Below are 17423 nucleotides of genomic sequence, written 5' to 3' on the forward strand. Positions count from 1 at the left end.
GGTTTAAGCCAGGGGGTTAAACCTCCTAGATTCTTAGTAAGCATCTCTCTTTTGGATTTGGGGCCACATAGTAGGACTTCAGTTTTGTTTTCATTTAATTTGAGAAAGTTATCATTCATCCATTTGTTTATTGCCGACAGGCAGTTGGTAATGGAATTGATGGCCGTTGCATCGTTGGGTTCAGTGGATATATATAGTTGTGTGTCATCCCCATAGCTATGGAAATGTTATGTTCTCTGATTATGTCGCCGAGTGGTGACATATAAAGAGAAAAAAGTAATGGACCTAAGCAGCTTCCTTGAGCAACCCCATAGCCGTTCTCATGTTTCTTAGACCTATGGTCTCCTAAACTAACATAAAACTTAATTCCTGTGATATATGATTTCATCCAGTTCAATACACTATCCATGTACCCAATAAGCTTTTCCAGTCTATTGATTAGGATGTCGTGATCAATGGTATCAAATGTTGCACTGAGATCTAACAGGATAAGGATAGAGACTTTATTTGCATCAGAGTTTAGTATGAGGTCGCTAATTATTTTGGTGAGAGAAGTTTCAGTACTGTGATATTTCCTGAAACCTGACTGCAAGACTTCCAGGATGTTATTTTCTTCAAGAAAAGAATTTAATTGGACTAATACTATCTTTTCCAAGACTTTACTAATAAATGGAAGGTTTGATATTGGTCTGTAATTTGCAAGTAGACTGTTATCCAATGTGGGTTTCTTTAATAGGGGCTTTAAAACAGCTGTTTTGAAGGCATCTGGGAAGACGCCAGTTCTAAGGGATGTGTTTATAATCTCTAGCACCGGACCTGAGACACTATCAAACACTCGCTTAACCCTTGTGTTGCCTTCGGGTCACATGACCCAAAGGTTCATAACGAACCACCGTTGTGTTTACCCAATTATACCCAATACAAAAACAAATATTTATTTATTTATTTTAACCTTCACAATGTGGGGGGTCTGAGACAGCCCGACGGTTAAAAGAAAATGCTTCACTTTGTTTTTGTATGCGGTAAAGTTGTCGCAATATAACGGTGGGTCACAATGACTGATGGGTCAGAATGACCCGAAGATAACACAAGGGTTAAAGAATGTTGTGGGTATAGGATCAATATCTGAGGTTGTGGAGTTAGGTTCGCTGACGATTTTGGAAAGTTCACTTAGTGTGATACATGTAAATGTTCTCATGGTTATGTTGCAGAATCTACTGATGTCAGTTTCGACCCCACTATTAATAATACTAGCTCTGATCAAAGTTATTTTGTTCTTGAAGAACAAAGCAAGCTCTTCACATTTAACTGCTGAGGATGGAGGTGGGGCAGGGACAGTGTTTAGCAGCTGGTCAATGGTGGAGAAAACTCTGGAATTTCTGTCATTTTCTGTAATAATGTTGGAGAAATATTTTCTCCTTGCTAGATGGATGGTTTTGTTATAGGTGTTTAGTGTATCTTTGTAGATATTGTAGTGGATAATGATCTTTGTTTTTCTCCATTTTCTTTCTGCTGCACGGCATTTTCTTTTCGTTTCACTAACATTTTTATTTCTCAGCCATGGGGAGGTTCTGCTTGTGGACTTCTTTTTGGTTTTCAGTGGTCTAACACAGATAATAGTGCATCATTGAGGTTCTCTACCATTTCATTCAGAAAGCATTCATGACTGGTTGGCTCATGTAAAGCAAATTGTTCAGAACATTTCATCATAGCTCTATCGTCTAGATGTCTTCTTTGGACTAAGAATTTTTTGGTGGTTTTTGTTAGGACAATTTCCACATTAAAAAGTATACAATGATGGTCTGAGAGGGGTAGATCAGTTATTGAAATATTATTGATGTTTAGTCCAGTTGTTCTTACCAGATCTAGTGTGTTTCCGTGCCGGTGTGTTGGTTCTGTTATGTGTTGAGTTAGAGACTGTCGAGGAGATTTAAGAGCTCAATAGTTCTTGGGTCTGCTTTTTTATTTACTTGGATATTTAAGTCTCCGTTTAAAACTACTTTGTCATATCTAGTGACACATAGTGATAATAGGTCAGAGAATTCTTGTTTGAATATAAGCGAGTGCTTGGGTGGCCGATATATAATAACAAAAAGTATTGATTCGGTTTTGAGCTCTATAGCAAGATATTCAATTGATGTAAATTCACCTAGCTCAGTGATTTTGAACAACAGTTTAGATGAGAAAATAGCTGTGACTCCTCCACCTTTTTTTGATTTCCTAGAAACTTGGTGAAAGCTGTAATCGGGCGGACACGCTTCTATCAAAGTTGCTGTTGCCGTGTCATTGTTGAGCCAGGTTTCTGTTAGACAGATGCAGTCTAAGTTGTTTTCACCGATTCACACCGGCTACATTCACCCCTCTGAAACTCACTCCGGCGGCTAGCTAATGCTAACCTAGTGAGATCCGGGTCACGGCACCAATGTGACGAGTATGTAACAGACGTGGTCAAATGGTCATACCTTTGCTATATTCCTCAGGTGAAAGAAAGCTGTTTTGGTCACTTTATTAATGTGAGAGTTGAAATTCAAATCTGAGTCCAGGATTACACCTCTGGTTTAAGCCAGGGGGTTAAACCTCCTAGATTCTTAGTAAGCATCTCTCTTTTGGATTTGGGGCCACATAGTAGGACTTCAGTTTTGTTTTCATTTAATTTGAGAAAGTTATCATTCATCCATTTGTTTATTGCCGACAGGCAGTTGGTAATGGAATTGATGGCCGTTGCATCGTTGGGTTCAGTGGATATATATAGTTGTGTGTCATCCCCATAGCTATGGAAATGTTATGTTCTCTGATTATGTCGCCGAGTGGTGACATATAAAGAGAAAAAAGTAATGGACCTAAGCAGCTTCCTTGAGCAACCCCATAGCCGTTCTCATGTTTCTTAGACCTATGGTCTCCTAAACTAACATAAAACTTAATTCCTGTGATATATGATTTCATCCAGTTCAATACACTATCCATGTACCCAATAAGCTTTTCCAGTCTATTGATTAGGATGTCGTGATCAATGGTATCAAATGTTGCACTGAGATCTAACAGGATAAGGATAGAGACTTTATTTGCATCAGAGTTTAGTATGAGGTCGCTAATTATTTTGGTGAGAGAAGTTTCAGTACTGTGATATTTCCTGAAACCTGACTGCAAGACTTCCAGGATGTTATTTTCTTCAAGAAAAGAATTTAATTGGACTAATACTATCTTTTCCAAGACTTTACTAATAAATGGAAGGTTTGATATTGGTCTGTAATTTGCAAGTAGACTGTTATCCAATGTGGGTTTCTTTAATAGGGGCTTTAAAACAGCTGTTTTGAAGGCATCTGGGAAGACGCCAGTTCTAAGGGATGTGTTTATAATCTCTAGCACCGGACCTGAGACACTATCAAACACTCGCTTAACCCTTGTGTTGCCTTCGGGTCACATGACCCAAAGGTTCATAACGAACCACCGTTGTGTTTACCCAATTATACCCAATACAAAAACAAATATTTATTTATTTATTTTAACCTTCACAATGTGGGGGGTCTGAGACAGCCCGACGGTTAAAAGAAAATGCTTCACTTTGTTTTTGTATGCGGTAAAGTTGTCGCAATATAACGGTGGGTCACAATGACTGATGGGTCAGAATGACCCGAAGATAACACAAGGGTTAAAGAATGTTGTGGGTATAGGATCAATATCTGAGGTTGTGGAGTTAGGTTCGCTGACGATTTTGGAAAGTTCACTTAGTGTGATACATGTAAATGTTCTCATGGTTATGTTGCAGAATCTACTGATGTCAGTTTCGACCCCACTATTAATAATACTAGCTCTGATCAAAGTTATTTTGTTCTTGAAGAACAAAGCAAGCTCTTCACATTTAACTGCTGAGGATGGAGGTGGGGCAGGGACAGTGTTTAGCAGCTGGTCAATGGTGGAGAAAACTCTGGAATTTCTGTCATTTTCTGTAATAATGTTGGAGAAATATTTTCTCCTTGCTAGATGGATGGTTTTGTTATAGGTGTTTAGTGTATCTTTGTAGATATTGTAGTGGCTAATGATCTTTGTTTTTCTCCATTTTCTTTCTGCTGCACGGCATTTTCTTTTCGTTTCACTAACATTTTTATTTCTCAGCCATGGGGAGGTTCTGCTTGTGGACTTCTTTTTGGTTTTCAGTGGTCTAACACAGATAATAGTGCATCATTGAGGTTCTCTACCATTTCATTCAGAAAGCATTCATGACTGGTTGGCTCATGTAAAGCAAATTGTTCAGAACATTTCATCATAGCTCTATCGTCTAGATGTCTTCTTTGGACTAAGAATTTTTTGGTGGTTTTTGTTAGGACAATTTCCACATTAAAAAGTATACAATGATGGTCTGAGAGGGGTAGATCAGTTATTGAAATATTATTGATGTTTAGTCCAGTTGTTCTTACCAGATCTAGTGTGTTTCCGTGCCGGTGTGTTGGTTCTGTTATGTGTTGAGTTAGAGACTGTCGAGGAGATTTAAGAGCTCAATAGTTCTTGGGTCTGCTTTTTTATTTACTTGGATATTTAAGTCTCCGTTTAAAACTACTTTGTCATATCTAGTGACACATAGTGATAATAGGTCAGAGAATTCTTGTTTGAATATAAGCGAGTGCTTGGGTGGCCGATATATAATAACAAAAAGTATTGATTCGGTTTTGAGCTCTATAGCAAGATATTCAATTGATGTAAATTCACCTAGCTCAGTGATTTTGAACAACAGTTTAGATGAGAAAATAGCTGTGACTCCTCCACCTTTTTTTGATTTCCTAGAAACTTGGTGAAAGCTGTAATCGGGCGGACACGCTTCTATCAAAGTTGCTGTTGCCGTGTCATTGTTGAGCCAGGTTTCTGTTAGACAGATGCAGTCTAAGTTGTTTTCTTTGACCAGATCATTAACTAGAAATGTTTTGTTATTTTGTGATCTAACATTTAGAAGGGCCAGTTTCATCTGTGGGTTATTAACAGATAAAACAGGGGTTGATAAATTTGTAGGAAGAATATGGAGAGTTGTGGGACACAACTATCCAAACACAAGTTTCAGGTTTGTAACCATGCATTTTACCATGCCATTTGCTGTTTGTGATGATGACCGGTATGTCTAATGAAATAGCATGGTGGCTGTCCTAGTGTAGCTTTTCTTTGGGAAAGTCTATTTCACTGAGCTGTTCCATCACAAGGGAATTCATGGGGGGGGTGAAGATCTGTGCAGGGCCCATGTCCTTGCAGGAGGCTTTTTGAATGTTTTGTTCTGTTCCATGGCAGGTTGTTTGGGATGCGTCAGTCAGCTTAGACACAACAGGGATAGGGAGAGAAACTTGATTTGTGATCAGGAGCACGTGACTGATGTTTGCTGTTAGTAGTCGAGACCCTCTACGGTTTGGGTGGAGTCCGTCAGCTTGAAAACTGTCTGCACAGTTCCAGAACACATTGAAATTATCGATAAATCTCAGTTTGTGTGCCGAACAGACTGATGCCAACCATGTGTTGAAAGATAGGAGTCGACTGAAGGCTTCTTTTCCTCTGCGAAAACAAAATCTTCATAAATAATAAGTAGGCATTTTTATATCAAATATACAGACGGACCTGCAACCGATGCAAGCAAGCACACCCTACAATTTCCCCAGAAAATGTACCCTCTCTAGTTGTATTTACTTTATTTGATCACAAGATGCCAGTCATTATGACACCACATCTGATAGATAAAATTGCTTTGTTACTCTGTGATTGACACAAGGATTCCGAGCTAGCCCCCCCCCCCCCTCCACAGAGGAAGCTGTGTCCCATCCACCCGAGCCAGTGGGTTCTGATGACCCTGAACTGCTGAGCTCTGAGCCGGACTCACTTCAGGTACATAAAAAAAAGAATTCTCAGAGTTGGAGGAGGACTGTCAGGTAAACTTCATGTTGCTTTATATCAGTGTTTCTCAAACCTTTTCAGACCAAGGACCACTTAGCCAATTAAAAAAAACTTGCGGACCATCTAACTAAATAGTATATCCCCGGAACAACAGGCCTCCTACCCAGACCTGGCACCATACAATTGTTAGCGGCACATGATTTTCGCGGGTGGCCACTCCTTTTTTACGTACCGGTAGGCTCGTCATACATATGACGAGTTTTTAGTTGGCCAAAACCGCGCGGAGCTGAAGATATAATAGAATGTTAGGAGGACAACTTGAAAGGTAATTCTGGATTTTACAACGGAATGGAATGCGATATAGCCAATCACAATCACGGATTGGAACAACCAGTTTTAGAATGAACTTTTTGGAACATTCTGAAGAGCCGTATAATAATCTTTAATAGATTAGGCTACTGACTGTGTTCTCTTCGTTCTGAGTTGTATGTTAGAAATGTTGCAATAATTTACTTGTGGCCGTCGCGGACCACTAGGGGGGCACTGGCAGACCACCAGTGGTACGCGGACCACACTTTGAGAACGACTGCTTTATATCACTATTATTTTTTTTAATCAAACATGAGGTTGTTAATGCCTAGCATGTTAATAATCAATTTGTCTTCTCTCAGGATGTCCAGGACTGTGATGATGTCATCATCACAGGTGTTGAACGGGGGTTGGCCTGTCCAGCTTCACTGAGCAGGGTGGAGGTACAAAGGGCCACAGTTCTCTCCCCATGTTGTTGGCTGGATGATGTTTCCATTGATTCCATTCCACTCTCAGGCTCCCTTACAGGCACAACATCCCCATGTAGGAGGCCTCTACGCCACAGCATCCTTCGCCTTCCTCTCCCTCTGTGCCTGCATCAACCCAGGGGTTTGTTCAGATTTTAAATGTTTGTGTGAACCACTGGGTAACGGTAAGTAACATCAACTGCAAGGTAGGTACAGTTAATGTTTATGACTCCTCTGGTTCCAGCACAACCCAGGAGTTCATTTCTCTAATAACTGGTCTTCTGTCTTTCCCAGGTCTCCAGGTTCGAATGCAGTGGCCTGATGTCCAGCAGCAGAGAGGCAGCTCAGATTGTGGGCTGTTTGCAATCGCAAACAGTCTCGCTCTCTCCAGAGGTGAGGACCCAGAATGCATGGAGTATGAACAGTCCGCTATGCGTCACCACCTCTTTTCCTGCTTTCAGGCTGGGCACATGACACCATTCTCCAGCTCCACACGGTGTCCCACGGCCAAGTCAGTGTACGCTTTGGAGGTTAGCGTGCACTGCATCTGCAGGAGGACCATCCGGAAGGGAGTCGAGCCCCTGGGTTCTTGCAGGTGTGGTAAGTGTTTTCATTCATCATGCCTGCCTGTTGTAAGTAATCTAAAAGAGTTTGTATGTTCTTGCTGTAAAGTAGCTTTTTAAGTATTTTACAGATTGTCGAGGACACAGAGTAGGTTTGTATGTTGTGGAGTTGTTTTGTATATAGCTTTGTATCAAATCAGTTCTGAAATTGGTTCATAAAATCAGTTCTGAAATCGGTTCATAAAATCAGTTCGTAATTGAATATATATTTGTATATATTTTTTTATGTTGTACAAATATAGGCTTTATGTAGGCCTAGCATAGTGCATGCAGTTTTAATTGAGTTCCAGGGATGTACAGTATGTAGTCATAGTATATGTACACAATAAATAATTATAAACAAATATAGTTTTGAATTACCTATCCTTGTTGTGTTGCAAACATATATTTGGACTTACATTAATATAATATTACAGTGCATGACAGCAAACTGATCAAAATATAAGATTGTCACATTAAGATAGACAGGTAAGAGGTAGTTTTTCTAAAGATGTAATATACAAACCTCTTTGTTAATATTGTCACATGGCAAGCTTTGTATTTAGGCCTATTCAAAACCATTTAGCCTACTCTACGATTTGAAGTTTTCAATCGTTCGATAGTCAGTGCTAGCTAGTTTGGTATATAATAAAAAGAATACAAAGACAATTAAATACTTAAACAGTGCCGTCCGTGTTTAGCTTCAAGTTGGTACCTTTTTGGTACTCAAGTTGAACCCTGGATTTTGGTGTTTCAACACCCATTGACACTTCCCTGCTGTATGACTATGTTAAGCCTGTGTTCTGCACCTCTCTTTTACCAACCGTCTCTGGAGGAAGGGATTTCTCACTGAATTGCTCCTCCCAAGGTTTCTTCCATTTTTTCTCCTCTAGTGAGTTTTTCTGGGAGTTTTTCCTTGTCTTCCTTGAAAGTTTAGGTTGGTTGAGGGGCAGTTCTATGGGCGTATGTGAAGCTCTCTGTGACATTGCTTGTAAAAAGGGCTATACAAATGAATTTGGATTATGACAAATCGTCTTTAATCAAATCCAGCTAACTGGACCTAGAAGAACTAGGTATACCTAAGCCATCCATCTGCAGAACCATCAGCTTCCTTCTGCAGACCCCACATCAACAATTCATACGACTACTTTTACGCATTTTCGCTATTTGTTTACGAGATACATTTATACGAGAATGACATTTAGCTAAACATGTACTTATTTAATTAGTGACACAACCTACAAATGAACATCTTTATTTGAATATGGAAAAAAGTTATATCAAAATCTTTACATATTGCAACATAGTACCTCATACAATATTTCCTATGATGAAATCATTTTCAGAGATCCATCCCCCTATTAGCCAATCACTGTGGGCATAGTTAGTAAGCTTCCTACATTTACATTTAGCAGATGCTATTATCCAGAGCAACTTACAGTAAGTACAGGGACATTCTCCCCAAGGCAAGTAGGGTGAATTGCCTTGCCCAAGGACACAACGTCATTTTGCACGGCCAGGGAATCGAACTGGCAACTTTCTGATTAATAGCCCGTTTCCTTAACCGCTTAGCCATCTGACCCCCCTCTGATTATTGACATCATCCATAGCAACAAGTTCCTTTGTTTAATACCTCATACAATATTTCTATAATGAAATAATTTACAGAGATCCATCCCCCTATTAGCCAATCACTGTGGGCATGATTAGTAAGCTTCTTGACATCATCCATAGCAACAAGTTCCTTTGTTTTAGCTCAACATTTCTCCCCATTCCCACCAGTCTCAGCAGCTTTGTGAATATGTTTTAGCGGGAAACTCTTACTGAAGAACTTTTACTGCTATTTAACCCTTGTGTTCTCTTCGGGTCATTCTGACCCATCAGTCATTGTGACCCACCGTCGTATTGCGACAAATTTACCGCATACAAAAACAAAGTGAAGCATTTTCTTTTAACCGTTGGGCTGTCTTAGACCCCCCACATTGCAAAGGTTAAAAGAAAATTATTTAAATTTGTTTTTGTATTGGGTAAAATTGGGTAAATAACAACGATGGTTCGTTATGAACCTTTGGGTCATGTGACCCGAAGGCAGCACAAGGGTTAAGAGAACTCTTAATGGTAAGATAAAGGAGGAAGCTCTGTCCGAAAAACGTGTGTCCTCATGTGTGCATACAGAGAACTACTTTTAGAAAAGGGTTTGCTACATTTCTGACATTGATAAGGTTTCTCTCCTGTGTGTGTCCTCATGTGCACAACCAGATTACACTTCATTGAAAACTGTTTGTTACATTGTTGACATTGATAAGGTTTCTCTCCTGTGTGTGTCCTCATGTGCACAACCAAACTACTATTCATTGAAAACTGTTTGTTACATTGTTGACATTGATAAGGTTTCTCGCCTGTGTGTGTCCTCATATGAATAGCCAGATTACCCTTCCGAGGAAACCGTTTGTTACATTGTTGACACTGATAAGGCTTTTCTCCTGTGTGTATCCGCATATGAAAAAACAAAGCACTTTTTTCACTATAAGTTTTGTTACATTGTTGACACTGAAAAGGTTTCTCTCCTGTGTGTGCCCTCATGTGTATAACCAAACCATATGGACGACAAAATGATTTGTTACATTGTTGACACTTATATGGTTTCTCGCTTGCGTGTGTCCTCATGTGTTCACGTAGTGTATCCCTTCGAGCAAATAGTTTGCTACATTCCTGACATTGAAAAGGTCTCTCTCCTGTGTGTGTCTTCATGTGTTTAACCAGATTACCCTTCTCAGCAAACGGTTTGTTACATTGTTTACAGTGATAGGATTTATCTTCTGTGTGTTTCCTCATATGAAAAACCAAAGCACCTTTTCCACCAAAAGTTTTGTTACATTCTTGACACTGATGTTTTGTTTTTCCGGTGTGACGTCTCTGTGGCATATGTTGCCTTGGCAGAGCCTCACTGGCTTGTGTCCTGTTCAGAAGAAGCAGGTCTCCTTCATGTTCCTCCTCCTCCAAACTCGGAACTCTAGGACAGACTGCAGCTACAACAGAGAGGGGCTGAAGAGAGTCACTGCCTGGTTCTGGTGCTGCATAGTCTTGTCCATCAGGCTCTGCTTTGGTTTGCTCCACAATTGTGTTGGTGGGTAGAGAGTCTCCTTTTCTGTTCTCCACTTTAACAGTTTGGTCAAGATGTAAACATTCATAAAAGCCTTCCTGATCCCAGTCGTGTTTCACACTGGGAGAAGTGAACACGGAGTGTGTAGTTTCAGACTGCAGTCCTTGGAGCTGCTCTTCCTCCTGACTGGTCCACAGATCCTGTTCCTCTTTAATCTGTTGGGGTTCCGGGAGAAAGAGCTGCTGCACATCTGGAGGAAAGAAGAGTATGTTTGTGATCAACGTAGTCATTATGCAACCCAATATGTCTGAGAGCTAAAACCAGACCAATTGTGGTGATCTTAGCATAATATGGTACTCATCCAAGGCTTGAAATTTCGGCCGCATATGCTCCCAAAATTGTATCTGTGACCTCAAAATAATTTTGGGAGCATTTGTGCGAGTGCAAATAATTGTTATGGTGCAACCTGCTTTAATTTCTTTACAAAACTCTGTCTAATTAGCCAGATGAACGCTGTTACTGCTCGAGTAATTTCGTACATGAATATGGAGTTAGGTTTTGAAACATTTCGATCAGTGATCCTGTCGGGTGTTATTTGGCGTATTTGACACACTGGTGTTCAGCATATTAGCTATGCATCGTACATGGCTTTGTGTTTTTTTTTTAGGGACGAATTAGGTTGGTGGTGTTACAAAGTTAGCCAGGCAAGTTTTGCACAATACTTGACACTGCGCAGCATCTTTTTTAAAGGCAAAATTGGCAAAGTGTCTGTAGTGTCAGGTTCTGTCGAGCCTGAGGCCATCATACAGGTCAAGGTAAAGTGTAACGTGCAAAGTTGATCCTTCGTCTGCAAACTCGCGTGTCACGTGACCAAAGTAAAATTGCAGCCTTTGCGATTACAAAATCTGGTTTTGTCACATCGCGATATGCAAATGCCATTAATCGTTCAGCCCTAGTGCTAGCCTAACACAACGCAGTGTTAATTTTGGCAGCTATTTTTGATTTTGTCTTAGTCTTTAGACGAAAATGCTTATTAGTTTTAGTCACATTTAGTCATTTTAATCCTTTTTAATTTTAGTCTAGTTTTCGTCTACGAAAACTAATTACATTTTAGTCTGGTTTTAGTCACATTTAATAGCCATATTAAACTCCTTTTTTCCCCTTCTCAGTAGGGATGTGCATCTCCATCACTGAGGACGATGCGATACACATCTCGATGCACTGCCAACGATCCAATACATTAAAGATACATAAAAGCAACTACTAATGCGAGACGATACGATTCACCCCTAGTGCGATGCAGTGCGATTTGACAAGATGTGATTCAATGAGATGCAAAAGAATATGATGCTATGCAATTTAATATGGTACATAATGATGTATTTCTTTGTCAGACAGCAAATCATCAATTAACTAAACAAGTGAAAGTTTTACTTCACAAAGTCTCTGACAAAAGATCAAATAACATCAGGCCTGGACCTTGCCTTAAACCAGTCCTTCTTTCCTGTTGTATGTGTTCTCTGAATGTAAAAATGGGTAAACTATTACTGGCAGTCACAAGCTGCTGTAAACACCAACGCTCAACGACTCAGCTATTTCTCGTATTACTTTGTAGTACACAACAGGGATTTGTTTCTCGGAGAATATAGAATTCCTATTCTTGCTAGGGGTACCGGTGGAGCTAGCCACTGACTGTAGCCATAGCTGAATCCGAGGGGGAGGCAGACGTCTCCACACAAATACCATGTAGCCTCTTCAGGTGACTACCTAAATTAGCCATGCTGCCTGTGTACTTTATAGCAGCACGACATATCTTGCCAATTGCATGGGTTGATAACACTCGCCCGAACACGCCTCTAACTCGCGCGAAACTTGGCCGAGAGACGAGAATCGGCCACTGACAGCAGTACAGATGAGAGCGCGCTTAAGAAACAGAGAGGAGGAATCTATTTAGCTATAAAATTATTGGGGGGGAAAAAATATTGTGACTTCGTCAACCACCAACATTTTGGTCTCGTCTCGTCAACGAAAGTTATAATATATTTAGTCATAGTTTTTATTTTCAAAGATCCGTTTTCGTCACGTCTTAGTCTCCTTTTAGTCATGAGAAAAAGGTCGTTAACGAACATTTTTCGTCATAGTTTTCATCGACGAAATTAACACTGACACAACGTCAGCACACGTTAGCAAAGACGCATTGATACACCGTTCTAGTATGACAGACAGCTATATCAACGAGCCCTCAGCATTAGTACTGTAGCTTAAAGTCTAGGAAAGTTCGGCGTCATGGAGCCGACAAGCTAAATACTTATTTAGCACTAGCGTTGCTACCTGCATATACCTACAGCTGTGCTCCATTTTGCTCCTAGCCCTATGAAACATACAAGAAATATCTACATTTACACACATTTGTTTTAAATGATATAGAGGTCACAATAACAAGCAATTTTATAATGTTTACAAAATTTCCCTCTGCTTTAGGGTCCTAAACTAACACTATCTTACACTATAAGTACTCTATAGTATTGCGAGAACCACTGATTATTTCCATAACATTGGAGGGTGGAAAAACATAATTCACCCAACATGGGGGAGGAGCAAACAAATAAAAGCTTGCAGAGCAGCCTTATAAACAATTTCTCTTGATGCTATGTGGGCTCTCTCAATTGAAAAGGAGCTCTAAGTCTGCTGTCAATTATGTTTTGTCACAGGTCATTGACAGTGAAAGTGACATAGAACAGAATGAGTCTGAGGCAGAGGATAATGTTGAGGACCCTGATTATGAGGCATCCTCTTATGAGAATAATACTCTTAGTATCAACCGTCCTGTTATGGCTCAACCACCAGCACAACCTTCCAAAAATGTAAAGTTATTATGGTCCTCCTCCCCACTTGAATGATATGGTAGACTTAGTGCTGCTAATGTCATCAAAGTGGCTTCAGGGGCCACCACACACACTGTCAACCTTGTCCAAACAACCACATCAATTGTAATGTAATGTCATGTGTAATGTCAGGTAGGGCTGGGCGATAAAAAAAAATATTGAAGTAATGACTTCCCTCAATAAAGATATCGTAATATTAATTCATTTTCAATAATATCGATAATGTCGATAGAGAATATTAGGAACAGCAGTCCATTTAATTTCTGTGATGCAGCAGGAAGTTGTGGAGAAATGGTAGCCTACGCTCACTAAAATATACTGAGCACCTCGAGTGGAGTAGCTAATGTTGAGAAAATTATTGCCGAAAACAGTGGCAGCGATAGCCATGGCGAGGGAGCAACTTCCAATGAAGAAATTATTGATAAAAAGGGTTCATCTTCTTCAGTTATTTGGAAGTGGTTTGGCTTTTTGAAATCCGACAAAGAGCAGAGCTATGTTCGGTGCAAATTGTGTAGTAAACAAACAGGTGGCTACCAAGTCTGGTAATACGACAAACTGCAAATGTGGACTTCGACAGGTCTACAAATGCCTTTTCTAAGCAGAGATTTCTTAAAACGTTAGTTTCTTATTAAGAAACCAAATATGGAATATAAGAATCTTGTATACTACAACAATACGTGGGAATATCCCAAATCAAACACGATGAATCTGGAGCAGACGCCATGTTGTCAACATCTCCAAGTAAATCGTTTAACGTCTTAAAATCTTAGAACGTCTCTGGACCAATAAGAACAGCGTATTGGTCCAATTATAATACTAGTATATAAGAAACCTTTTTTACCACCTGAAGAAAAATCACTCGTTGGAACATGCAGAAAGTGTGAGTTTGCTCCAAGGTATTGATAAAAAGCAAGGTTTAAAAAAGCTTAAGTTACTACTAGCCCAGGTACGTGCTCCCTGGCCGCAAACATTTCTCTCACACCGCGCTGCCTAAACTTTATGCTGAGTGTAAGGAAACAGTTGAGGAAGAGACTTATTTTGCTACTACTACGGATCTGTGGTCTATCGTCTTAATTATCGTTATAGAATGGAAATATAAATATCTATATCGATAATTTTTTACCTATATCGCCCAGCCCTAATGTCAGGTGGCTGAGCGGTTAGGGAATCGGGCTAATAATCAGAAGGTTGCTGGTTCCCGGCCGTACAAAATTACGTTGTGTCCTTGGGCAAGGCACTTCACCCTACTTGCCTCGGGGGAATGTCCCTGTACTTACTGTAAGTCGCTCTGGATAAGAGCGTCTGCTAAATGACTAAATGTAAATGTGTAATGTAATCAATTGAAAAGGATATATTTGAGATGATAAACAAAGAGGGGAGGGGAGTGTATGGGCACAGTTGGAAAGCCAATATAAAGCCAATAAAACTGAAAAAATATATTTATTTCCAATTTTAGGTCATTCAATTGGATTTTATGGTGATTTGCATATTTTCCATAGTCAGGCTAAAGGTAGTTTTGATGTATAAAGAGGGTGGGGTTGGGGGCTATTTAGGTGTGTCACCAAACAAACAAAGTACCTGACACATCGATTTGTTGTTGCAACAGAAAGAATAATTCAGACAGATAATGTACCTTTTTTTTCAGTTGCATTGTTCATGCATTTCATGTACAAAGTCTGGCGAGTAAAATAAAAAATTTACTAGCCAATGGTGACTCAAGCTTCATTGTGTCCGTAAAGGGTTGTTATACAGTCAAATATCTAATTCCTTTGACCTCATTTCAAAACCAAATTGATAGTGTGAATCAGAATGTCAGCTTAGCTGCCATTGATTGCACCAACAATAAAAGTATTAGGGGGATGTAACTGTTAGCTGCTCCTGGGGGGTGTTCCATCAACGTCGCTAACGCAAGTCACGCTTACACGAATAAGTCTCACTTGGGTAAACGTCAACTTAGACCTCAATAAGCTTAGACTGTGCAGCCCAGATCAGGCGATTGTCGAAAATAGGAGTTATGTCGCAAAAAGCAAAGCGTAAACCAGCAGAGGGGTGTTATTTTCAGCAGCGTTTAAATTGTTTTTTGGGGGGGGGGGGGGGGGGGGAGTTGTCCCCAAAAAGGGCAATGTTGCCTCAATTAACATGGCAAGGGAGACAACTTGTCAAACCATTACGACCGTTCAATTAAACCGTAAATTGTAGGCCTACCATATCTACTTAATATATGCAGTTAGGCCTACTGATAATTAGCGTAATTTGATGAGCCGTCTGAAACCGTTCTGACAGTAGCCTATGGCCAATATTCTCAACAGGATATTGAGAATAATAGCCCAAAAAAGAACGTGGCAGCAATTTAAAATTGTAGGATAAAATTCAAAACACTGAAGAAGGCCATGGTTAATTGCACTTGATGTGGGCTAATAATGTTTTTGTCTTCACATCTTGAACAAAATTAATAAATTACTTCAAAATAACTTTGCCACACACATTTATTAGCAGATAGGCTAAATGCTGAGCTTTAAGATAAAAGGGAAAGAACCATAACTAAAATGGGGATTCACTGAAATAAGTATTATTGCACAGATCCAGCACAAACGTTCAGATCAGAAGGTGACCCAAACTGTAGCACACTTTGCTTGGCAGAACAGTCATTTAAAATTCCTCAGAATGACTAAGAATATATAATTATTATATTGCACGTGCATATTTAATCCAAATCCAATTATTACTATTCTGCCTGACAGTGTATCGAACAGCTGCCCCATATTTCCAATTAGCATAGTCTGCCTCCACAGATCCAGAGGGGGCTTGGACAGTGGCAGACTGTGGCTGTTTGAAGGGCAGGGGCGGAAAAATTAAAAGGGCTGCTACTGCACGACATGGGCTCTCACCAGTGTAACAATGGCAGGGCTCGACAATAACGATGGCCCGAGGCCAGTAAAAAGTAACGTCGGGACAGTTAAACTAGCGACTCACTGGCCCGATCGGGCCACTACAAATTATTGATTGAAAAAAAATTAGCATTGTAAAAGTTAACATCCTTCATATGTTTTGCTAAATGCATAAATAACTTCAGCTTGTGGGGCGCACAGTTGGCAAATCAAGAGTTGAGTAGTGAGTGACGAGTGGTTGTCAAATTGTAATTCTCTAATCTCGATACATTTTTAACAACTGGCGCGAGACAATAAAGTGACGATGGCAGCAAAGTAGAGCTACGAGCTCAAACGGAAGCATTTTTATTTATGGAACGAAGATGCACTGTGTCGTCTGTCGTATGTTCCCGTCTAAAGCAGACAAAAGTGGATGGTTGACAATCCATCTTCCAGGCCGTTGACCATGCTGGTCAGGAATTTAAATGTAGATGCCCATCGTGTTATTGCACGACTTATAACAACGGCATATCACGTAATTAAGACGGGCCAGCCGTTCACCTCGTTCCCCCAGGCTATTGAACTGCAGCAGAAGAATGGTGTCGACTTGGGTATTTAGTATCATACTGATGAAATGCTATGGAAGCTTTTATATATTAGCATTGAGAGACCAGAGGTTTCAGTTTCAGCCTGACAGAGTTGTGCAGAGATGGCTGTCAGCGGGGAAGAGAGCACGTCATGTTTGAGGTTAAAAGTCAATTGTTTTGCTGACTATTACCTTTTTATTTTTCATCACTAGAAATGTGATTTCATTTTTGTTCTTTTTATATCCAGGATGTGTTTAATAAATGGTTAAACATGTTAACAGAATAACACAACTTAGAAGTCTTTTGTTTTGTTGTAACAATGATAAATTACAACTTTTAGAGGGGGGGCCAGTAAAAATTGTCTTGGGGCCAGTAAGTTTCAAACCCACTGGCCCGGTGGGGCCAGTGCCAAAAAATGTTAATGTTGAGCCCTGAATGGGAATGGGACGACACCCCTAGTGTCGTCACAGCCTCACTTTGGGAAAGCATGCCCTAGTGGGCACATTGTAGGGGAGACTGTTGGGCACAGCATCTAATCGTCTTCTTTGGAAAGGGCACCATTTGGGACACTGTAGGGGAAGCATAAAGGGCACTTCATAACAGCACCCTTTTCCATTGGAAGTAAGGGCATAGGAACAGTCAAATATAGACCATTGTAAGGGCACCTTATAGGGTACTGCATCACATTTTCTCTACTATAAAGGAACTCATTAAGACATGTTTTGAAATTTATAGAGG

The 17423-nt window shown here is 40.1% G+C and overlaps 1 protein-coding gene across 1 annotated transcript in view; it reads right to left on the reverse strand.

The window, feature by feature from the left end:
• Positions 1-8482: 8482 nt before the first annotated feature.
• Positions 8483-17423, reverse strand: part of LOC134041087 (zinc finger protein OZF-like) — a 28637-nt gene continuing 19696 nt past the window's right edge. Inside the window, exons 2-3 of the mRNA XM_062445610.1 lie at positions 9344-10596; positions 8483-9087 (exon numbers count right to left, since the gene is read on the reverse strand). Coding sequence (XP_062301594.1) covers positions 9356-10596 — 1241 coding nt within the window. The 3' untranslated portion in view covers positions 8483-9087; positions 9344-9355. The remainder of the gene's footprint in view (positions 9088-9343; positions 10597-17423) is intronic.

The sequence above is a fragment of the Osmerus eperlanus genome, chromosome 1 (genome assembly GCF_963692335.1).
Source record: "Osmerus eperlanus chromosome 1, fOsmEpe2.1, whole genome shotgun sequence".
NCBI lineage: Eukaryota > Metazoa > Chordata > Actinopteri > Osmeriformes > Osmeridae > Osmerus > Osmerus eperlanus.